The sequence below is a fragment of the Macaca mulatta genome, chromosome X (genome assembly GCF_049350105.2).
Source record: "Macaca mulatta isolate MMU2019108-1 chromosome X, T2T-MMU8v2.0, whole genome shotgun sequence".
NCBI classification, from domain to species: domain Eukaryota; kingdom Metazoa; phylum Chordata; class Mammalia; order Primates; family Cercopithecidae; genus Macaca; species Macaca mulatta.
In genome coordinates, this window is record NC_133426.1 from 56,265,767 (window position 1) to 56,290,113 (window position 24,347).

At 37.8% G+C, this 24,347-nt stretch overlaps 1 protein-coding gene across 10 annotated transcripts in view; it reads left to right on the forward strand.

Moving 5' to 3' along the window:
• The window catches only part of KLF8 (KLF transcription factor 8), a 57,128-nt gene that overhangs the window by 16,977 nt on the left and 15,804 nt on the right, over positions 1-24,347 (forward strand). For 5 of the 10 annotated variants that reach the window (XM_077989141.1, XM_077989143.1, XM_028842551.2 and 2 more), the window contains 3 exons: positions 8,531-9,095; positions 13,044-13,155; positions 13,847-13,986. In XM_077989141.1, coding sequence (XP_077845267.1) covers positions 8,531-9,095; positions 13,044-13,155; positions 13,847-13,986 — 817 coding nt within the window. The remainder of the gene's footprint in view (positions 1-8,530; positions 9,096-13,043; positions 13,156-13,846; positions 13,987-24,347) is intronic. The other 5 variants (XM_077989147.1, XM_077989145.1, XM_077989144.1 and 2 more) reach the window with 1 other exon arrangement.

The window sequence follows — 24,347 nt, forward strand, 5'->3', positions numbered from 1 at the left end:
GGATACACGTGCAGGTTTGTTACATGGGTGTATTGTGTGATGCTGAGGTTTAGGATATGGAGGTTTGTCACCATGGTAGTGAGCGTAGTATTCAGTGGTTTTTCAACCCTTGTTCTCCTCTCTCCCTCTTTCTTCTAGTAGTCCCGTCTATTTTTGCCATCTTTATGTCCATGAGTACCCAACATTTAGCTCTCATAAATAAGAACATGCAGTATTTGGTTTTCTGTTCCTGCATTAATTCCCTTAGGAGAATAGCCTCTCCTGACCTCGTGATCCGCTTGCCTCGGCCTCCCAAAGTGCTGGGATTACAGGCGTGAGCCACTGCATCTGGCCAAAGCTACCTTATTTTGAAATCTCAGTGTACCTAAATATAATTCTAGAAATGGTTTTCTATGCATTCTTTAAGCATACTGAACTTCCAGAATTTGGAGGCACTTTGAAATTGGTTCAGTGTATAGAAAAGTCTGGATAGTAAGGGATCTAAGCACTTTTTTTGTTTGTTTCTTGGCATTTCCAGGATATCTTGTTTTTAGAAAAGCCAGAGTGCTTGTGATACATGGCCACAGCACACTGGCCATGTCTCAGGTGACAAGGGCTAGGAGTTTGTGTTCTGCAACTACACAATGCTGGCATCATTCTAGTGTGGAGAAGCCTCCTGGTTTGATTCATTATAGGATTTGTTTATGTCAAAAGATAGGATTACTGGGTGGGTGTGTAGCTCAGGGCACATATGCTGCTCTCCCTTCTCTAAATTTCTTTTTTTTTTTCTTTTTTTTTATTATACTTTTAAGTTCTAGGGTACATGTGGATAACATACAGGTTTGTTACATATCCTATATCAACATACCATACAGTGAATGAGCACTTGGTTGTCACCTGCCCTTTAGTTTTCATTTCTGATTACTTCCTACAAGTGGGATGTCTTGGTCAAAATGTATGAGCAGTGTTAGGGTTAAATTTTATCATACATGTCTCTCCTTTACCCTAATTTAATATTGTTAATATTTGGCACATATTTTCACACAGCCTAATTCTCTCTCTCCCCCCCATTTTATTACTATTGTAAGTTGCATCAAGAAACTTCACCCCTAAATTATTCTGCATGCATCACCTACAAATAATGACATTGTCCTACATAACTACATCAACACTCTCACGCCCAAGAAAATGAACAATATTTCCATGATACTATCAAATTGGCTCATACATTTCTTTTTTTTTTCCTTCTCTCTTTTTAAAGCTGGGCTGCATTCTGAGGCTTCATACATTTCTGTGCCACTTTTCCCCACACTGTTTTTTCTAAATGCATTGTGCCTCAATGAGCTTGTATAGCTCACCAAACTCTTCACTTTTCTTAGGACTCAAATTCCAATTCCATCTCTTCCATGAAACATTCACAGAAAACCCCAACTATCACGAATCTCTAGTGAACTCATGCTCCTGGAACACTAAATTATCTGTATTAGTCACTAATGTGGTACCTGTTCTCTATTGTCAACTGCTTTATGTAAATATCTCTTGTCTCCCCTGTAATATTTTTTGTCTCCCAAACTTCAGTTATTTACTTACCACATTCATGATTTTTGCCACATCCTTGCCATCAATATTATTTACATACTTTACAAATTATTTAAATAAATAAAGAAAACTATATTAGTTTTGTCCTAAGCTATCTGGAGAATTCTTGGTTTGATGTGAGGTATTACTTTCTGAGAATTGCTGAAACAAACTACCACAAACTAGGTGGGTTAAAACAAGAGAAATGTGTTCTCTCACAGTTCTAGAGGCCAGAAATCTGAAATCAAGTTATTGTCAGGGTCATGCTGCCTCTGAAGGCTTTAGTGAAGAATCTTTTCCTTGCCTCTTCCAGCTTCTAGTACATACAGGTGTTCTTTGGCTTGTAGCCCAATCACTCCACTGTCAGTCTACATCTTCACATTACCTTCTCCTCTGTGTCTTTGTGTGTTATTCCTCTGTATGTCTCTTAGAAGGACACTAGTCATAGAATTTAGGGCCCACCCAGATAATCCAGCAGGCTCTCTTCAAGTTCTTTAATTATATCTGCAAAGATACTTTTTCCGAAAAGATTCTGGGAATTGAAGTGTGGACGGGTCTTTTTGAGGGTAACCATTCAGCCCACTACAATGTGTTATATATATTTTCCAATGTACAGTACAACAGAGGAAACATAAATATTAAAATAACTTCATCCATGTATCACCTAAAAACAACCTTAGATTACTTGAGGAAGAAAAACTGATTTAGTATTTTTCACATTTTCTATAGTTTTGTGCTAGGTACTAAACAAATACCTAGTGAACAAATATATGCATACATATACATATATACATACATATGTACATTTCTGATCTCATTTTGCCTGATTGTGGCTGCTACTATCCCAATCTCTTAAAATTGCCAGGTTTGTTAGATTAAGTCTAGCTTTCTAATAATACCCATTTCCATCCACCTCTCCTTTTTCTAATCACAAACACATAACGCTCTTATTGGAAAAAGACTTGGGTTTTAGAAGGTTAAACAGACTTTTTGACCTAAACAATGAATGTGTACAACATATGTGTGCATATGTATCCAGGCATAAAACTAATTGGTTTAACCCAGAGCAAAGCTGGAAGGCACCTGTTTACAAAAACAGGTTTCCTCTTTCTGTTTGGGAGGAGCCTAGGCTTTATCGTGTTTCTATAACATCCCTTCCTCTCCTTCCACCTACTGTGCTGTCTATAGTATTTTGTTCTTTTCTTTCTAATCTTGCATTACCACTTTCTTTTTTTTTAATTTTTTTATGATTATTATACTTTAAGTTCTAGGGTACATGTGCATAACGTGCAGGTTTGTTACATATGTATACTTGTGCCATGTTGCTGTGCTGCACCAATCAACTCGTCAGCACCCATCAACTCGTCATTTACATCAGGTATAACTCCCAATGCAATCGCTCCCCCCTCCCCGCTCCCCGTGATAGGCCCCGGTGTGTGATGTTCCCCTTCCCAAGTCCAAGTGATCTCATTGTTCAGTTCCCACCTATGAGTGAGAACATGCGGTGTTTGGTTTTCTGTTCTTATGATAGTTTGCTAAGAATGATGGTTTCCAGCTGCATTCATGTCCCTACAAAGGACACAAACTCATCCTTTTTTATGGCTGCATAGTATTCCATGGTGTATATGTGCCACATTTTCTTTTTTTTTTTTTTAATTTATTTATTATTATTATACTTTAAGTTGTAGTGTACGTGTGCATAACGTGCAGGTTTGTTACATATGTATACTTGTGCCATGTTGGTGTGCTGCACCCATCAACTCGTCATTTACATCAGGTATAACTCCCAGTGCAATCCCTCCCCCCTCCCCCCTCCCCATGATAGGCCCCGGTGTGTGATGTTCCCCTTCCTGAGTCCAAGTGATCTCATTGTTCAGTTCCCACCTATGGGTGAGAACATGCGGTGTTTGGTTTTCTGTTCTTGTGATAGTTTGCTAAGAATGATGGTTTCCAGCTGCATCCATGTCTCTACAAAGGACACAAACTCATCCTTTTTGATGGCTGCATAGTATTCCATGGTGTATATGTGCCACATTTTCTTAATCCAATCTGTCACTGATGGACATTTGGGTTGATTCCAAGTCTTTGCTATTGTGAATAGTGCTGCAATAAACATACATGTGCATGTGTCTTTATAGCAGCATAATTTATAATCCTTTGGGTATATACCCAGTAATGGGATGGCTGGGTCATATGGTACATCTAGTTCTAGATCCTTGAGGAATCGCCATACTGTTTTCCATAATGGTTGAACTAGTTTACAATCCCACCAACAGTGTAAAAGTGTTCCTATTTCTCCACATCCTCTCCAGCACCTGTTGTTTCCTGACTTTTGAATGATCGCCATTCTAACTGGTGTGAGATGGTATCTCATTGTGGTTTTGATTTGCATTTCTCTGATGGCCAGTGATGATGAGCATTTTTTCATGTGTCTGTTGGCTGTATGAATGTTGTGCCACATTTTCTTATTCCAGTCTGTCACTGATGGACATTTGGGTTGATGCCAAGTCTTTGCTATTGTGAATAGTGCCATAATAAACATACATGTGCATGTGTCTTTATAGCAGCATGATTTATAATCCTTTGGGTATATACCCAGTAATGGGATGGCTGGGTCATATGGTACTTCTAGTTCTAGATCCTTGAGGAATCGCCATACTATTTTCTGTAATGGTTGAACTAGTTTACAATCCCACCAACAGTGTAAAAGTGTTCCTATTTCTCCACATCCTCTCCAGCACCTGTTGTTTCCTGACTTTTGAATGATTGCCATTCTAACTGGTGTGAGATGGTATCTCATTGTGGTTTTGATTTGCATTTCTCTGATGGCCAGTGATGATGAGCATTTTTTCATGTGTCTGTTGGCTGTGTGAATGTCTTCTTTTGAAAAATGTCTGTTCATATCCACATCAGGGCTGTTTTAAATACATGAAAAGTGGAAACTTTGTAACAGTTGATTCCACTGATTCTCAGGGCTTCTCTACCTATCTTAATCAAATGCTTAAATATTTGTGAAATTGACCAACTTTTCTCAGAGTTTATTTCTAGAATTGAGAGGGGTGTTTCCTAAGAACTGAAAGGGTCTCATCTTTAGTAATTTATGAATAAATAACTCTTTTTATAATTTTTTGTCCACTCAAATTGGCTTAAGGAAACCTGATAAGGATTCTGTGTATTTGAGGAGTAGCACTGTGGAAATGCAAGCTTGTCTTCAAACCACTCCTAAGTTTCTTTGTTTTCTTTCGTGCACAACCTTCTTCATAGATTCAGAAATCCAGGAATTCAGGATAAAGTCTTAAAATACCTAATGGGGAAAGTAGCTATTCTCTTTGATAGTGATTGACTAGAGAACCCTTAAAAACTGAAGCCATCACACCACGCTAAAGATGAAGAAAGATTACTTTAAAAGAAAAATCTGGTGGCAGAACAATCTTTGGATGAGCTTTCAAAGCGGAAGTGATTACATTCAGTGAAGCGTGAAATAGGTAGCCATCCCGAGTCATCTTAGTGAGGATTCTTAAAATCACCAAAATTCTAGGGACAAAAACTCACTCAATCAAGACCTGAAGGTCTTCTTCAGAACGTTCAAGCATAATATGCTGTCTACAAAGATAAGGTAAAGCAAATAGTGTGTTGGGGTTTTTTTTAACCATAGGGTGGGTTATATTCAAAATACAGAATAAGTTAGACTGTATAGCAATATTTCTATTAAAATTATTTTGATCATATTGAAAAAAAGAATCCTCAGTGCACACAAAATTTATTCAGCCTAATAGTGTATAGATATGGAATGCTTGTCTTTAGGCCACAAAGGAAGGAGCAGTAAGGTCAACCTTGAGACCTAGTTTTAAGAACAGTCTGTTTTCTCAAGAAAGCTTGCATTCAGAAGACAATATTTACACCCAGAAAATACTTGCTACAAGATAGATTCACTTAGACATAAGAGGCATACTTGGATGATATGTACAGAAAAAAGTATGTGTTGATATGCTTTGAGGAAGTTACTATTAAGATACTAAAACCCAAACAACTGGCATTCCAACATTTCTCTCAAAGCCTTTTGATGGCAGGAGAGAAGTAGTGATTGAAGCCCTGCTGCAGACAGGGTTTGGTTAAGAATTGGCAAACCACAAAATAGGTTTAGTCTATAAAAGGACAACTAATGATGGCCTGTTGGAGCAGGACCCTGTAACACTGTATCTCATCAAGGCAATAAGAATAGACTATCAGTTCTTCAGTTTCTTGACTTTCATCAATCAGTTTACATTTTAGATGTTCCTAGATAATGTTTTTCAATAAAATGCATACCTGCAGATCAAGTGTCAGCTAAGCACAAGGCCTTGAGCTAGTAACATTGTTGTAGGCAGCACTCAGCTCACTGAAATGGCCTTTCTTTGGCAAAAGAGAGTAAACGTTGCCAAAGTAGTGTTTATTTTATAGTTAGGATTCAAAGCTTCAGCTTTTTCAGGTTTCTGGGCCTAAAGCTTAGAGTCCAAAAAGTCCCTAAAATTTAGCTAAATCCTTTCTTAATCTCAATGACAAGTTGTGTTTATTTATACACCTGCACCCACAACTGTATTCTTATAGAAAATGATATTACAGTGAATTTTTTTTTTTTTTTGAGACAGAGTCTCTTTCTGTCGCCCGGGCTGAAGTGCATTGGCAATTTTCCTGCCTCAGTCTCCCGAGTAACTGGGACTACAGGTGCATGGTACCACACCTGGCTAATTTTTGCATTTTTAGTAGAGATGGGGTTTTACCATGTTGGCCAGGCTGGTCTCAAACTCCTGACCTCAAGTGATCCACCTGCCTTGGCCTCCCAAAGTGCTGGGATTACAGGCATGAGCCACCGTGCCTGCCCTACACTGAACCTCTTCTTATGCTTTCTATTGTAACTCTATTTCTCACTGTTATTGACAGCAATGATAGAAAGACTATGGAAAGAGATAACATAACATTTTTTCTTTTGAAGTTTCCTTGGATTCTATCTTTTTAATCTGGGAATAGAGCTACTCAAGTGAAGAGATATGTGGGAAATGTAGGAAAAATAAGACCTTAAGTTGATTTGAGGGATTCTGAGAACAGGGGAGTTTTATGTTCAGCAGAGCCAATCTTGACAACTTCTTCTCCCTGTCAACAGGATTCTACTCCCCCCTTATCTGGATGGTTCAAATCCACCCATGAGGGATGGGTTACATTCGCAGTATGTGAAACAGTGGGACAAATCACAGAAATCATGTCCTGGAGGAGCAGATTGAAGCAATATTTGGACCACAAACAAGGGCTGAGTTGGGATAGGGGCTTGCAAATCAAGAAACCAAGAGTGTTGTAGCGTAAAAGAAGGGAAAAGAAGATGGTAGTTTGGCTAAATTCTGGAGACAAAGCACGGATGGGTTTTTGGTGCTGTTAATCATTCCCAGCCTGCTCTGAGGGTTTTTGTCATGTGTTTTTGACACAGAGTCTTGCTCTGTCACCCAGACTGGAGTGCAGTGATGTGATTATAGCTCACTGCAGCACTCTGAGTGTTTTTAAAATAAAGTCAGAGCAAGAAGACACTGCCTCCCCTGCCACTTATTACTCTCTGAATTCAGACCCTTATTATCTCTCACCTAAATTTTAAAAAATCGTAAGCATAACGTAATTATCACACCTTAAAATTAACAATAATTCATTAATATTGTCCAATATCCAGTCAATAGTCAAATATTTTTACGTCTCATCGCTATTTTTCCACGTGCTTTCTTTTGAATTTCTTTTAATCTAGTTTTATTCCTCTTTCAATCAATCTTCATTGAGAAGCTAGTTAAATCTCACAGAAATACTTCTTCCCTTGTTATTCCTCTCTTCCAAACAATTATCTTCTATCAGCCAACCTTTCATTGAACTCTACCTTTCCTCATCTTCCAAATATACAAAACTAAAAGTGGCTATGTTTTATATAAAGGATGTATTCCTTAAAATTTTTCATAATTTAAAACTCCAATAATTCAAATATAATGCTAATAGATAATGGAGGCTTGTTTGTTTACTGGCTAAAGAGGTACCACCATCTCCAAACTCATCTTCAAGATCCAGAGTGTTGCTTGGCAGTGGCATACACAGTTCGTTATATCCTTGACCTTTGAATTCATGGAATTCTTAGAAAGTTTTTAATTAGGTTAAGGCTTTACTTCATATATTACATATAAAGTTATCATTTATTAGCTTTTTAAAAAAATTTATTAGTTTTTTAAACTAATAAAATTATTTATTATTTTAAATCATTTATGATCATTTAAATCATTTATTAGTTTTCTTAAAAAAATCCCAGAATTAAAAAGTTACAGAGTTCAATTTTGCATATAATACAACTAACTGTATTGCAAGTTTATTTCATAGTTTATTCTGTAATTATATTGTCTGTTGTTATGGCTCTATAGACAGGAATATCTTTCTTATCTCTTATCTGCCTAGAAAATTTCTATTAATTTTCTATGACTCATCTGAAGTATCATCTCCTCCTTGAAGCCTTCCTTTTCTAGACAGAATGAGTCATTCCCTTTTGTTTTTCTAAAACGCCTTGCTTGTATGCCTGTTACATTATTTAGTATGGAATGATTTATAAACTAGTCACATTATTCTATCATTATATTTAGTATGTTAGTATGTACTTATTGGCTGTACTTTATTCATGTGAGCTGCCACTAAGCTTATAGTGGATGCTCATAAAGTGTTGACTTTAAATACTTTTGCAAGATTGTTGTGAAGGTTAAATGAAATAATTTTTAACAATTGCCTGATACAGTACCTGGTACTTACTGGTACTCAGTAAAGTTTCCCTTCCTTTTTTCTCTTTAGTTTACTCTTGCCTTATTTCTCCCAGCACCATGTATTCCTTCCATGTGAAATGAACTGAGATTTCTTTTTTACATTGCTTGTATGTCTCTTCAGGGTACTAACACTGACTTACGCATCTCTCATTTGTTTATTTAAGGTCACTAGTTCTGTTCGGAACAGAGATCCCTCTGAGATAGAATACAGAAGTAATATGACTTCTCCAACACTCCTGGATGCCAACCCCATGGAGAACCCAGCACTGTTTAATGACATCAAGATTGAGCCCCCAGAAGAACTTTTGGCTAGTGATTTCAGCCTGCCCCAAGTGGAACCAGTTGACCTCTCCTTTCACAAGCCCAAGGCTCCTCTCCAGCCTGCTAGCATGCTACAAGCTCCAGTACGTCCCCCGAAGCCACAGTCTGCTCCCCAGACCCTTGTGGTGTCCACGTCAACATCTGACATGAGCACTTCAGCAAACATTCCTACTGTTCTGACCCCAGGCTCTGTCCTGACCTCCTCTCAGAGCACTGGTGGCCAGCAGATCTTACATGTCATTCACACTATCCCCTCAGTCAGTCTGCCAAATAAGATGGGTGGCCTGAAGACCATCCCAGTGGTAGTGCAGTCTCTGCCCATGGTGTATACTGCTTTGCCTGCAGATGGGGGCCCTGCAGCCATTACAGTCCCACTCATTGGAGGAGATGGTAAAAATGCTGGATCAGGTAAGTAACAATATTGCCCCTTTCCTGGCCTTCCTGAATCTATTCCCTTTTTGAGTCATCCTATCTCCTGTCTCTCTTCACCTCCAGTTATTCCTGGACACTGCTTCAACAGTAATCTTTCATAAGTACTGTTTTTATCATGTCTTTTTAATGCTTAAGAATGTACAATGACTCGGCCGGGCATGGTGGCTCATGCCTGTAATCCCCGCACTTTGAGAGGCCGAGGTGGGTGGATCATGAGGTCAGGAGATCGAGACCATCCTGGCTAACATGGTGAAACCCCATCTCTACTAAAAGTACAAAAAATTAGCCGGGCGTGGTGGCAGGCGCCTGTAGTCCCAGCTACTCGGGAGGCTGAGGCCGGAGAATGGCATGAACCCAGGAGGCGGAGCTTGCAGTGAGCCAAGAGTGTGCCACTGCACTCCAGCCTGGGTGACAGAGCAAAATTCCGTTTCAAAAAAAAAAGAATGTACAATGACTCTTGATTAGACCATGCTTCTCGACCAGGTATGCATATCTATCAGTGACATATCAAACAACTTCCTGGAACTTCCATATTATTTGATATTAAATAATTTAAAGCATTTTATATTTAAAATATGATTATCTTGTATTACAAAATGCAAAATTTGCAAAACCTGTTAAGATAAACCACACACTTCAAAAAGAGGTTAAGCTTACTAAAGGCATCCACCCTCGGACTTTTCAGGATAATGTGTTTATTTTACGCCTTCAGAATGCTTTGGTGGAAAAGCTGAGAACAATATTTCTATCTCAAACATACTTAGCCAGTATTAGCTCCTGTCTCTACCAATACTTTCCCTTTTCTCTTCCCTACAAAAGAAGTAATTGAAATATTGTCATCTTCCTTGTGTTCTTCCTCATTTGGCATCTATCACTTTCCATTTTACTTATTTATTTGCCTGTATCACAAGTGTCTGGGCATTATTTTCACAACTGAATTGTAGATTCCTCAAAAATAATACTCTATATTAATTTTTTTAATGTATGCCTCCAGAGAACTTAACACAGTGCTAGTAGTTGTCTTAGTTGTCTTGCAACAGATAATTTGATAAACAAACTTGAAAATTTGTCCAAGAGAGAATTCAAATGCTATAATCTTCCATTTTATTTTTAAAATAAGTTCAAAAATTCAGAAAGGTAGAAATTAAGTCTGTCTTCCACCACTATTCCCCAACCACTAGTTCTCCTCCCAGAGGTATATCTGTTTTAGTTTGTAATCAGGAATGATCAAGGAAAATTATGTGGCCTCTAAAGCAGGTTGGTAAAGTTTTGCATATATCGAAAAGGGCAAGGGGTGGAAATGATTAGGAAGCAGATTTCAGCTTAGTATAAAAGAGTCTCTACCTTTGAAATTTGATGCCCTATACTAAATGTAGGAGGCTGAAAAACAATATACTACTAAGCATCAAGTTGCTGAGACTGCACTGGTCTTCTGAATACAAATATTATCATTGACTAGTGGTTAAGTGTGGTAATGATAAGTGTTCACAATCTTATTTTGAGATATGAGATCCATTCCATATACGAAAGGAGAGCCAAACAAACAAACCACAAAAAGGAAACAAATAAAAAAGGAAATAAAATTTCCCGTATGATAGTTTGCTGAGATAAAGGCAGTGGTAGCATCAAGGGATGGTTTGAAGGAGCTTTGAATAGTCTCCATAATATCATCAGTCCATCAGAGCCACTCTAAATAAACAGAATAAATTTTAAATGTGCTCAATGTGGTTCCAAGCTAAGGGCATTGGCCCAATGGTATCTGTATTAGTTCGTTTTCATGGTGTTGATAAAGACATACTCGAGACTGGGAAGAAAAAGAGGTTTAATTGGACTTGCAGTTCCACATGGCTGGGGAGGCCTCAGAATCATGGCGGGAGGCAAAAGACACTTCTTACATAGTGGCAGCAAGAGAAAAATAAGGAAGAAAGAATAGCAGAAACCCCTGATAAACCCATCAGATCTCATGAGACTTATTCACTATCATGAGAATAGCAGGGGAAAACTGGCCCTTATGATTCAATTACCTCCCCCTGGGTCCCTCCCACAACATGTGGAAATTCTGAGAGATACAATTCAAGTTGAGATTTGGGTGGGGGCACAGCCAAACCACATCGGTATCCAAAATGGTGGGCTTACTAAACCTTAGGGGGCACATATAAAACAATTGGAGTGCAAGAAGAACGTATCAAAATTTGTATTTTCTTACCCTTAAAAATTGACAGGTAATATTGTATGTTTTATCATCTATAGCATGATGTTTCGAAGTATATATGCATTCTGGAATGGTTAAATCTAGCTAAATAACAAATGCATTACCTTATTATCATTTTTGTGGTGAGAGCGCTTAATATCCATTCTCTTTACAATTTTAATAAAGTGTATCATCATTAACTATACTCACCTTGCTATGCAATAGATCTCTTGAAATGTATTCCTCCTATCTGATAGATCTCTTGAAATGTATTCCTCCTATCTAACTATAATTATGCATCCTTAGACCAACATCTCCCCATCCCCCTCCCCACTAGCCACCCCAGCCTCTGGTAACTACCATTCTACTCTACTTGCATGATATTAAATTTTTGGATTCCAAATATGAGTTAGATCATGCACTATTTGTCCTTCTGTGCCTGGCATATTTCACTTAACATAATGTCCTCCAGGTTCATCTGTGCTCTCACAAATGTCAGGATTTTGTTCTTTGTTATAGCTGAATAATATTATATTGTATATGTGTGTGTGTGTGTGTGTCACATTTCCTTTATTCATTCATTTGTTGATAGATATTTTAGGTTGGTTCCACATCTTGGCTATTGTGAATAATGCTGCACTAAACAGGGATGCAGATATCTTTTGGGCACATGATTTTATTTCCTTTGGATATATACCCAGAAGGGAGATTGCCAGATCATACGGTAGTTCTAATTTTAATTTTTTGAGGAACCTCCATACTGTTTTCCGTAAAGGCTATAACTAGTTTACATTCTCATCAACAGTGCGTAAGGGTTCCCTTTTCTCCACACACTCACCAGCACTTACTGTCTTTTGTCTTTTTGATAATAGCCACTTTAACTTAAGTGAGATGACGTACTACTTTTTGTTTGTTTTCTTATAATGCATATAAAATTGTAGGATACCAGTACCTGTATATCACATACATGCACAAACATGCACACCTCAAGATACATGCTTAAAACTTTTTAATGAATGATATGCAAAGTATAGGACAACTCTTTTAACCAAATACTTGTTCCCCACCTTATCACCACCCCCAAGTTTCTTCTCTATAGAAATTTTGAAGGTTTCACTGGATCTAGGAGACTGTTGAGCACCTGATTGAGTTTTGTTAGGAATCAGAAACATCAGTGTTTGATAATAAGGAATATTTGACAGCTTCTCCCAACATAGGTGGAAAGGAAGGTTGTATCAAGCACCTACTAGGTGGTAGGTGTATGTTTCATCTCATTGACTCATTTCTGTTTAAGAGCACAAAGGCCAAGGTAGATGTTCTCACATCTGGACTAATCCTATAATTTGATTTTAGGACAGCCAGGAGCTATTCAGTGAGTTCAATTCAACACACACACACGTTGAAACTAACTTTTCAGCAGACCCTGTCCTGGTAGCTGGAGATAGAGATGAATCATACCCAAACCATATCCTACAGACACTCTCATTCTAGTGGTATCAGAGCTCTCCATACTACTCTTACTTTAAAGGCATTTCTGTTCCCTGCTATGCAAAGTAATAAAATAAAATGTTATTCTCTTCCTTCCATACAAATACACTTCCTTCATCTTTGTTTTTTTCTTTATTTTTCTATCTTGCTGCCACTTCTTTAGGTGGGACAAACTGGGAATTCTGAAAATGATTAAAGAGGCACATATATTTTTAGCTCACACTGCTCCCTTTCTTTGCTTTTAGTGAAAGTTGACCCCACCTCCATGTCTCCACTGGAGATTCCAAGTGACAGTGAGGAGAGTACAATTGAGAGTGGATCCTCAGCCTTACAGAGTCTGCAGGGACTACAGCAAGAGTGAGTACTTTTTGTCTTCAAGTCTGTCTTTGTGTATATGTGTGTGTGTATGTGTGTACATTTGCACATATGTATAGGTGGAACCAATGATCAGACACAAGAGTAAGAATTTGAGGACAAGAAATGTAGGGAGACTACCTTTCCAGTGAAAGTATACGAGTTTGTGTGCATACATGTGCATGTACATGCATGTTATGGTAGAGCTATGTTCTAACTGTAAATCATCAATTTTTCTTTTGAAAAGTCTTCAAATTTCCCACAAAGTGTAGTTGTATATTGTTTCTCTCTGTAAGTTTAAAACAGCTTTGTCTTTCAATATCAGAACTAATTGGAAGTAGTTGGCTTGTGTTTGGCAACAACTGTTGTATGAAAATCAAATTTCTTTAAGCAGGAGAATGAAACTTATTGAAGTGAAATGCTCACACTATTTGGGAACACAACCACTGAAGGAAACACTACCACCTCGCATGCTTTCTCTGAGCACCTACTGAGAGACCTGTACCTACTGAGCAGAATGGCCTAGTTGACAGAATTTTTTTTACTATTCCAATTATTTCTTTTTGGGGGGACCTAGCATTAAATTCGCATAAATTAAAAGCAGATATGAGGTGGCACCAATGAATGTAAATTCATTTTTTTAAGCCTTCACTGTAAAGTCACTGTTTGGCTTTATCTCTATTTCTTTGATCAGACCAGCAGCAATGGCCCAAATGCAGGGAGAAGAGTCGCTTGACTTGAAGAGAAGACGGATTCACCAATGTGACTTCGCAGGATGCAGCAAAGTGTACACCAAAAGCTCTCACCTGAAAGCTCACCGCAGAATCCATACAGGTCTGCCCACTCCCATCTCACCCCTAACACACACACACACACACACACACACACACACGAGAGAGAGAGAGAGAGAGAGGCAGCGAGAGAGAGAAAATTTCTGAGAGACAGAGAATGAAGTATTGAAACAAAGACTGATGCATTTATACTCGTGGGCACAGGCTCCATTCATGGTTTTTATCCCTATTTCTTGTCCCTGCTCTAAGGCAAATTTTATAAAACCAGCCTAGAAAAACACTAAACTAAATCTGGTGTCTTAATAGTCATCATTCTCAGTGAGCCCCTGTGGGTCTTTCTAATTGTGGAGTCAACACTTAAGCAAAGATTAAGGTATTACTCCCTTCCTTACTACCAGGGTCTCACAAGTTTTACTAAGCATGGAAAAGCACAAGAACAATTTAAACTATCTGAAATTAAAGCAGGCTTTAATCCACTAACCATTAAAGTGTCTTTGTTCACATTAAAAAAAATAAAAGGGTGCACATAAATAAATAAAGCAGACCCGGTAGTGATCCTGTCAAACTGGACAGCACATACCTGATCTGAAGAAGGAGAGCTGCCACTCAAATCCAGCTCACTAGAGTCAGCCATCAATATTCTTGGATTCCACATCCATGGATTCAACCAACCACAGATCAAAAATATTTTTTAAAAAACAACAAAAATAATAATACAACAATAAAAAAATACAAATTTTAAAATACAGTATAACAACTACTTACATAGCATTACATGGTATTAAGTAACATAAGTACATCTAGAGATGACTTAAAATATAGGAGAGAATGTGCATAGATTATATGCAAATGCTATGTTATTTTGTATCGGGGACTTGAGCATCCATGGATTTCATTATCCACCCAATGGGTGGGGTTAGGAATGTAGGTGGCTCTGAAATCAATCCCCCATGGATACTGAGGGATGACTGTATTAGTAAATTTCATTGTTAAAGAAAAGCAAAAAAAAAATCTGGATTATGTGAAATGTCCTTCATTTTGAATGTTGGCATCTAGTTCAAAAATTTTTTATAACCCCAGGAATTCAAAGAAACCTGCCTAGAAGCCAGATGCAGTTTGTTGTTTATCATTGTGTGCCCTTTGCCTTGGAGACTCCTTCTCCATAGTGGTCTCCAAGCTCAGAATTGGGACTTAGACACTTTGGACAAGGAGGAAGCCCTCCTTTCTTGTAAACATCTGCTATGTTACATTTGCTATGTTAGAATTTGTGTAGAAGGACCCAGAGCCCTAGTTGTTGTGCCTAGAGACTATGAACAGGTGAGTGATTTCTAGGCTGCATTATTCAAACATTCCCATGACACTATTATTATTTAGTGATGTATTTGTTTGCTTTTCTTCCATGGGAAATGGATGCTGACTATATGTATATTCCATATATTCCAAGTCTCCAATTAAGCTGCTGTGGGATCTGATAAGTCTTCCTACCTCTTTGATCTTAGGTTTCCTCAACTGTAAGATGAAGGGTTTGGACTAGGTGATCCCACTTGACTATTTTAATCTGGAACTCTATGGATTGAATTTCAATGTAACCTATTGTGTGGCTACCTTCTAGGAGTTCTTGGAAATTGCTTTATAATATGCTAAAAGTCTGGCTGTCTTTCCTATGTCACCTCTCGACTCTTAAACTGAGATAACAGATATAATTTACTTTTATTTACTTTTCAGATTTCAGTACTGTTTTTCTCCCTAGTGGTGTAAGCTTCCCATATGAAGGGAAAAAATCGCCCTAAAATATCGACAATTCTTAGCTTTGAGTGTTATAGGTGAATGCCTTATCTGATAAGAGATCATGACAGCCAGATGGCTGGTGGTTGAATGAAGACAACGGATGTCTACATGAATCTCAGTACTTTTTTTTTTTTTTTTTTTTTTTTTTTTTTGAGACAGAGTTTTGCTCTGTCACCCAGGCTGGAGTTTAGCCTGGTATAATCTCAGATCACTGCAACTTCTGCCTCCTGGATTCAAGTGACTCTTATGTCTCAGCCACCCAAGTAGCTGGGATTACAGGCATGTGCCACCTTGCCCAGCTAATTTTTCTGTTTTTAATAGAGATGGGGTTTCACCATGTTGGCCAGGCTGATTTCAAACTCCTGACTTCAAGTCATCTGCCTGCCTCGACCTCCCAGAGTGTTAGGATTACAGACATGAGTTACTGCCCCCAACCTCACTTTGTTTATATTCAGAATTGTTCTTATTCTACTCAGGTTTTAAGACTGACCCATACCTTTGCCATGGGTATGTGACCATAGGAATGCTCACTTGAAGGCCTTTCACAGCAACATTTAATTTGCCCCAACTGCTTGACTTACAATAGGCTTAGTTGCTTTAGGAAATAATGTGGCAATTGTGTAAGTACCCCCATCCCTGCAATATTGTAACAGGCCTTCTTTCCTCACTACAATTCATTCTCCACACAGTAGCCAAAGGATTTTCATCTGTTTGCTTTTGTTTTGCTTTGTTTAAATATAAATAAGATTATATAACATCTACTTAAAATCTTCCAAGGACTTCCCGTCACACTCTGAATGAAATCCAAATAGAGTACCCTAAAAGGCCCTATAGGATCTTGCCTCTTATTAATTTTACCTCATGACATTTCTTATCCTTTAGATCTCAATTTGAATGTCTTCTGCCCAGAAAATTCTTCCCTAAACCTATCTTAAGCAGTGTCCACTCCCAAATATCTGTATAAGAAAACCCTACTTAATTTCTTGATAGAGTTTTCTTTTCTTTTCTTTCTTTTAAAAATTTTAATAATACATATTTTAACCCAATATATCACAAATATTATCACTTTACAACCTAATCAGTATGAATAATTATTTTTATTTTATTCTCATATTTTGTGGGTACATAGTAGGTTTATGTATTTGAGTTACATGAGATATTTTGATACAGGAATGCAATGTGTAATAGTCAAATCAGGGTAAAGGGGTGTATCTGTCCCCTCAAGCATGGGGCATTCTTTGTGTTACAAACCATCTAATTATACTCTTTTAGTTATTTTTAAATGTGCGATTAAATGATTTTTTTTACTATAATGATGCTGTTGTGCTATCAAATGGTAGACCTTATTCATTCTTTCTATTTTTTGTACCCATTAACCATCCCCACTGCCCTCTGACCCACTGACATCCCACCATCCTTCCCTGCCTCTGGTAATCATCCTTTTTCCTCTGTCTATGTAAGTTCAATTATTTTAATTTTTAGTTACCACAAATAAGTGACAACATGTGAAGTTTGTCATTCTGTGCCTGGCTTATTTCACTTAACATAATGACCTCCAGTTTTATCTATGTTGTTGCAATTGATAGGATCTCATTCTCCATGTGTGCCCTTTGCCTTGGAGACTCCTCCATAGTGGTCTCCAAGCTCAGAATTGGGACTTAGATACCTTGGACAAGGAGGAAGCCCTCCTTTCTTGTAAACATCTGCTATGTTACATTTGCTGTGTTAGAATGTGTATAGAAGGACCCAGAGCCCTAGCTGTTTTGCCTAGAGGCTATGAACAGGTGAGTGATAATGTCTTTTCAGCTGTTTTGCCCATATGCACCACATTTTCTTTATCCATTCATCTGTCGATGGACACCAGTTACTTCCAAATTCTGGCTGTTGTGAATACTGCTGCAATAAACATGAGAGTGTAGATATCTCATTGATAGACTGATTTCCTTTCTTTTGGATATATAACCAGCAGTGAGATTACTGGATCTTATGATAGCTCTACTTTGTTTTCTGAGAAACCTCCAAATTGTTCTCTATAGTGATTGTACTAATTTACATTCCCACCAACAGTATATGAGGGTTCCCTTTTTTCCACATTCTCACCAGCATTTGTTATTACCTGTATTTTGGATAAAAGCCATTTTAACTGAGGTGAGGTGTTATCTCATTGTAGTTTTGATTTACATTTCTCTGCTTATCAGTGATGTTAAGCACCTTTTCATATGCCTGTTTATCTTCTTTTGATAAATGTCTTTTTAGCTCTTTTGCCCATTTTTAAATTGGATTATTAGATTTTTCTCCTATAGAGTTTTTTGAACTCTTTGTATGTTCTGGTTGTGAATCCCTTGTCCGATGGGTAGTTTGCAAATATTTTCTCCCATTCTGTGAGTTATCGCTTCACTTCGTTGATTATTTCCAGAAGATTTTTTAACTTTATGGCACCCCATTTGTCCATTTTTGCTTTGATTGCCTATGCTTGTGGGGTATTGCTCAACAAATCTTTGCCCAGTCCAATGTCCTGGAGAGTTTCCCCAATATTTTCTTGTAATAGTTTCAGATCTTAGACAGAAGCCTTTAATCCACTTTGATTTGATGTTTGCATATGGTGAGATATAGGGCTCTAGTTTATTCTTTTACCTATGATATCCAGTTTTCCCAGCACCCTTTACTGAAGAGACAGTCCATTCCCCAATGTATGTTCTCAGCACCTGTGTCTGAAATGAGTTCACTATCAATGCATAGATTTATCTCAGGGTTCTCTATTCTGTTCCACTGATCTGTGTGTCTGTTGTATGCCAGCACCACACTATTGTGATTACTATACCTCTATAGTATAATGTAAAGTCACATAATGTGATTCCTTCAGTTTTATTATTTTTGCTTAAGATAGCTTTGGTTATTCTGGGTTTAAGTGGTTCCATATAAATTTTAGGATTGTTTTTTCCATTTATGCAGAAGAATGTCATTAATATTTTGATAGAGATTACATTAAAATTGTAGATTGCTTTGAGTAGTACAAACATTTTAACAAAATGTGTTCTTCCACTCTATGAACATGGAATATCTTTCCTTTTGTTTCTGCTTCAGTTTCTATCCTCATTGTTTTATAATATATATTGTAGAGATCATTTCTTTTCTTGTTTATGTTAATTCCTGGGTATTTCATTTTATTTGGAGCCATCGTAAATGAGATTATTTCTTGATTTCTTTTTCAGAATGTTCACGTGTTGACATATACAAATGTTTTAGATTTTGTATGGAAGTTTTTTATCCTATAACTTTACTAAATTTTTTTTTTTGTCAATTCTAATAGCTCTTTTTCTGGAGGCTTTAGGTTTTTCCAAATATAAGATTATATCTTCTGCAAACAAGGATAATTTGTCTTTTTCCTTTCAAATTTGGATGATCTTTAATTCTTTTCTCATCTGACTCCTGTAGGTAGGACGTCCTGTACTACATTGAATAAAGGTGAAATTGGGCATCTTTGTCATGTTCCCAACCTTAGAGGAAAGTATTTCAGTATTTCCCCTTCTAGTATGATACTTATGGGTCAGCAATTAATGACTTTTATTATGTTGAAGTGTGTTTCTCCTATACCCAGTCTTCTGAGGATTTTTATTAGGAAAAGATGTTGAATTTTATCAAATACTTTTTCAGCATCAATTGAAATGACCATATGATTTTTATCTTTCATTCTGTTGATATGATGTATCACATTAATTGATTTGCATATGCTGAACCATCCCCACATCTGTGGGATAAATCCCATTTGGCCATGATGAATTATTTTTTTAATGTGTTGCTAGAATTTTGTTGAGGATTTTTGCATCAATATTCATCAGTGATATTGACCTATGGTTTTCATTTTTTCATGTGTCTTTGTCTGGTTTTGGTATCAGGGTACTACTGGCCTCATAGAATGAGTTTGGAAGTACTTCTTCCTGTTCTATTTTTCAAAATAGTTTCAGTAGAATGGATATGAGCTAATCTTACATATTTGTTAGAATTTGACAGTGAAGCCATCAGGTCCTGGGCTTTCTTTCCTGGGAGACTTTCCCACCGCCCCCACCACCCCCCACCCGCCACCCCTCCGAGACCGAGTCTCACTCTGTTGTCCAGGCTGGAGTGCAGTGGCATGATCTCAGCTCACTGCAACCTCCACCTTCTGGGAGAGTTTTAATTATGGCTTTTGTCTCATTACTTGTTGATTAGTCTGTTCAGGTTTGGGATTTCTTCCTGATTCTGTGTTTTTCCTTGTCCTCAATATTACCAGTGAGTTGTGTACCTTCAGATGATTTCTTATTGCTCATTAATGTCCTTTTCTTTCTGATTGAAGTACTCCCTTTAGCATTTCTTATAGGATGAGTCTGGTATTGATGAAATCCCTCTGCTTTTGCTCATCTGGAAAAGTCTTTGTTTCTCCTTCGTGTTTGAAGGATATTTTCACCAGATATGCTATTCTAGGGCAAAAGTTTATTTTTCCTTCAGCATCTTAAATATGTCGTGCCACTCTCTACTGGCCTTTAAGGTTTCTACTAAAAAGTCTTGTCAAAGGTGTTGAAACTCCAGCGTATGTTATTTCTTTCTTTTCTTTTGCTTCTTTTAGAATCCTTTCTTTATCCTTGACCTTTGGGTGTTTAATTATTAAATGCTTTGAATGGTCTTTGGGTTAAATTTGCCTGGTGTTCTTTATCCTTCTTGTACTTGGATATTGATATCTTTCCCTAGGTTGGGAAGTTCCGTGTTATTATCCCTTTGAATACTTCTACCCCTATCTCATTCTCATTATCTACTTGCTCTTTAAGGCTGATAACTCTTAGATTTGCCTTTTTGAGGCTATTTTGTAGATACTATAGTTGTTGCTTCATTGTTTTTTATTTTTTTTTTTGAATTTTACTGTATTTATTTATTTATTATTTTTTTAAAATTTATTTATTATTATTATACTTTAAGTTGTAGGGTACATGTGCATAACGTGCAGGTTTGTTACATATGTATACTTGTGCCATGTTGGTGTGCTGCACCCATCAACTTGTCATTTACATCAGGTATAACTCCCAATGCAATCCCTCCCCCCTCCCCCCTCCCCATGACAGGCCCCTGTGTGTGATGTTCCCCTTCCTGAGTCCAAGTGATCTCATTGTTCAGTTCCCACCTATGAGTGAGAACATGCGGTGTTTGGTTTTCTGTTCTTGTGATAGATTGCTAACAATGATGGTTTCCAGCTGCATCCATGTCCCTACAAAGGACACAAACTCATCCTTTTTGATGGCTGCATAGTATTCCATGGTGTATATGTGCCACATTTTCTTAATCCAATCTGTCACTGATGGACATTTGGGTTGATTCCAAGTCTTTGCTATTGTGAATAGTGCTGCAATAAACATACGAGTGCATGTGTCTTTATAGCAGCATAATTTATAATCCTTTGGGTATATACCCAGTAATGGGATGGCTGGGTCATATGGTACATCTAGTTCTAGATCCTTGAGGAATCGCCATACTGTTTTCCATAATGGTTGAACTAGTTTACAATCCCACCAACAGTGTAAAAGTGTTCCTATTTCTCCACATCCTCTCCAACCCCTGTTGATTCCTGACTTTTTAATGATCGCCATTCTAACTGGTGTGAGATGGTATCTCATTGTGGTTTTGATTTGCATTTCTCTGATGGCCAGTGACGATGAGCATTTTTTCATGTGTCTGTTGGCTGTATGAATGTCTTCTTTTGAGAAATGTCTGTTCATATCCTTTGCCCACTTTTTGATGGGGTTGTTTGTTTTTTTCTTGTAACTTTGTTTGAGTTCTTTGTAGGTTCTTTTTTTTTATTATTATACTTTAAGTTCTAGGGTACATGTGCACAATGTGCAGGTTTGTTACATATGTATACTTGTGCCATGTTGGTGTGCTGCACCCATCAACTCGTCAGCACCCATCAACTCATCATTTACATCAGTTATAACTCCCACTGACATTCCTCCCCCTCCCCCCTCCCCATAATAGGCCCCAGTGTGTGATGTTCCCCTTCCCATATCCAAGTGATCTCATTGTTCAGTTCCCACCTATGATTGAGAACATGCGGTGTTTGGTTTTCTGTTCTTGCAAAAGTTTGCTGAGAATGATGGTTTCCAGCTGCACCCATGTCCCTACAAAGGACACTAACTCATCTTTCTTTATGGCTACATAGCATTCCATGGCGTACATGTGACACATTTTCTTAATCCAGTCTGTCACTGATGGACGTTTGGGTTGATTCCAAGTCTTTGCTATTGTGAATAGTGCCGCAATAAACATACGTGTGCATGTGTCTTTATAGCAGCATGATTCATAATCCTTTGGGTACATACACAGTAATGCTATGGCTGGGTCATATGGTATTTTTAGTTCTAGATCCTTGAGGAATTGCCATACTGTTTTCCACAATGGTTGAACTAGTTTACAGTCCCACCAACAGTGTAAAAGTGCTCCTGTTTCTCCACATCCTCTCCAGCACCTGTTGTTTCCTGATTTTTTTTCTCTTTTTTTTTTATTATTATTATACTTTAAGTTCTAGGGTACATGTGCATAACGTGCAGGTTCGTTACATATGTATACTTGTGCCATGTTGGTGTGCTGCACCCATCAATTCGTCAGCACCCATCAACTCGTCATTTACATCAGGTATAACTCCCAATGCAATCCCTCCCCCCTCCCCCCTCCCCGTGATAGGCCCCGGTGTGTGATGTTCCCCTTCCCGAGTCCAAGTGATCTCATTGTTCAGTTCCCACCTATGAGTGAGAACATGCGGTGTTTGGTTTTCTGTTCTTGCGATAGTTTGCTAAGAATGATGGTTTCCAGCTGCATCCATGTCCCTACAAAGGACACAAACTCATCCTTCTTTATGGCTGCATAGTATTCCATGGTGTATATGTGCCACATTTTCTTAATCCAGTCTGTCACTGATGGACATTTGGGTTGATTCCAAGTCTTTGCTGTTGTGAATAGTGCCGCAATAAACATACATGTGCATGTGTCTTTATAGCAGCATGATTTATAATCCTTTGGGTATATACCCAGTAATGGGATGGCTGGGTCAAATGGTATTTCCAGTTCTAGATCCTTGAGGAATCACCACACTGTCTTCCACAACAGTTGAACTAGTTTACAATCCCACCAACAGTGTAAAAGTGTTCCTATTTCTCCACATCCTCTCCAGCACCTGTTGTTTCCTGACTTTTTAATGATTTCCATTCTAACTGGTGTGAGATGGTATCGCATTATAGTTTTGATTTGCATTTCTCTGATGGCCAGTGATGATGAGCATTTTTTTATGTGCCTGAGGCTGCATAAATACCTTCTTTTGAGAAGTGTCTGTTCATATCCTTTGCCCACTTTTTGATGGGGTTGTTTGTTTTTCCTTGTAAATTTGTTTGAGTTCTTTGTAGGTTCTGGATATTAGCCCTTTGTCAGATGAGTAGATTGCAAAAATTTTCTCCCATTCTGTAGGTTGCCTGTTCACTCTGATGGTAGTTTCTTTTGCTGTGCAGAAGCTCTTTAGTTTAATGAGATCCCATTTGTCAATTTTGGCTTTTGTTGCCCTTGCTTTTGGTGTTTTAGACAAGAAGTCCTTACCCATGCCTATGTCCTGAATGGTATTATCTATGTTTTCTTCTAGGGTTTTTATGGTTTTAGGTCTAATATTTAAGTCTCTAATCCATCTTGAATTAATTTTTGTATAAGGAGTAAGGAAAAGATCCAGTTTCAGCTTTCTGCTTATGGCTAGCCAATTTTTCCAGCACCATTTATTACATAGGGAATCCTTTCCCCATTTCTTGTTTCTCTCAGGTTTGTCAAAGATCAGATGGCTGTAGATGTGTGGTATTATTTCTGAGGACTCTGATCTGTTCCATTGGTCTATATCTCTGTTTTGGTACCAGTACCATGCTGTTTTGATTACTGTAGCCTTGTAGTGTACTTTGAAGTCAGGTAGCGTGATGCCTCCAGCTTTGTTCTTTTGACTTAGGATTGTCTTGGCAATGCGGGCTCTTTTTTGGTTCCATATGAAATTTAAAGCAGTTTTTTCCAATTCTGTGAAGGAAGTCATTGGTAGCTTGATGGGGATGCCATTGAATCTATAAATTACTTTTTCACAATATTCATTCTTTCACAATATTGATTCTTCCTATCCATGAGCATGGTATGTTCTTCCATTTGTTTGTGTCCTCTTTTATTTCACTGAGCAGTGGTTTGTAGTTCTCCTTGAAGAGGTCCTTTACATCCCTTGTAAGTTGGATTCCTAAGTATTTTACTCTCTTTGAAGCAATTGTGAATGGAAGTTCGTTCATGATTTGGCTCTCTGTTTGTCTGTTACTGGTGTATAAGAATGCTTGTGATTTTTGCACATTAATTTTGTATCCTGAGACTTTGCTGAAGTTGCTTATCAGCTTAAGGAGATTTTGGGCTGAGATGATGGGGTTTTCTAACTATACAATCATGTCATCTGCAAAGAGGGACAATTTGACTTCTTCTTTTCCTAACTGAATACCCTTGATTTCCTTCTCTTGCCTAATTGCCCTAGCCAGAACTTCCAACACTATGTTGAATAGGAGTTGTGAGAGAGGGCATCCCTGTCTTGTGCCA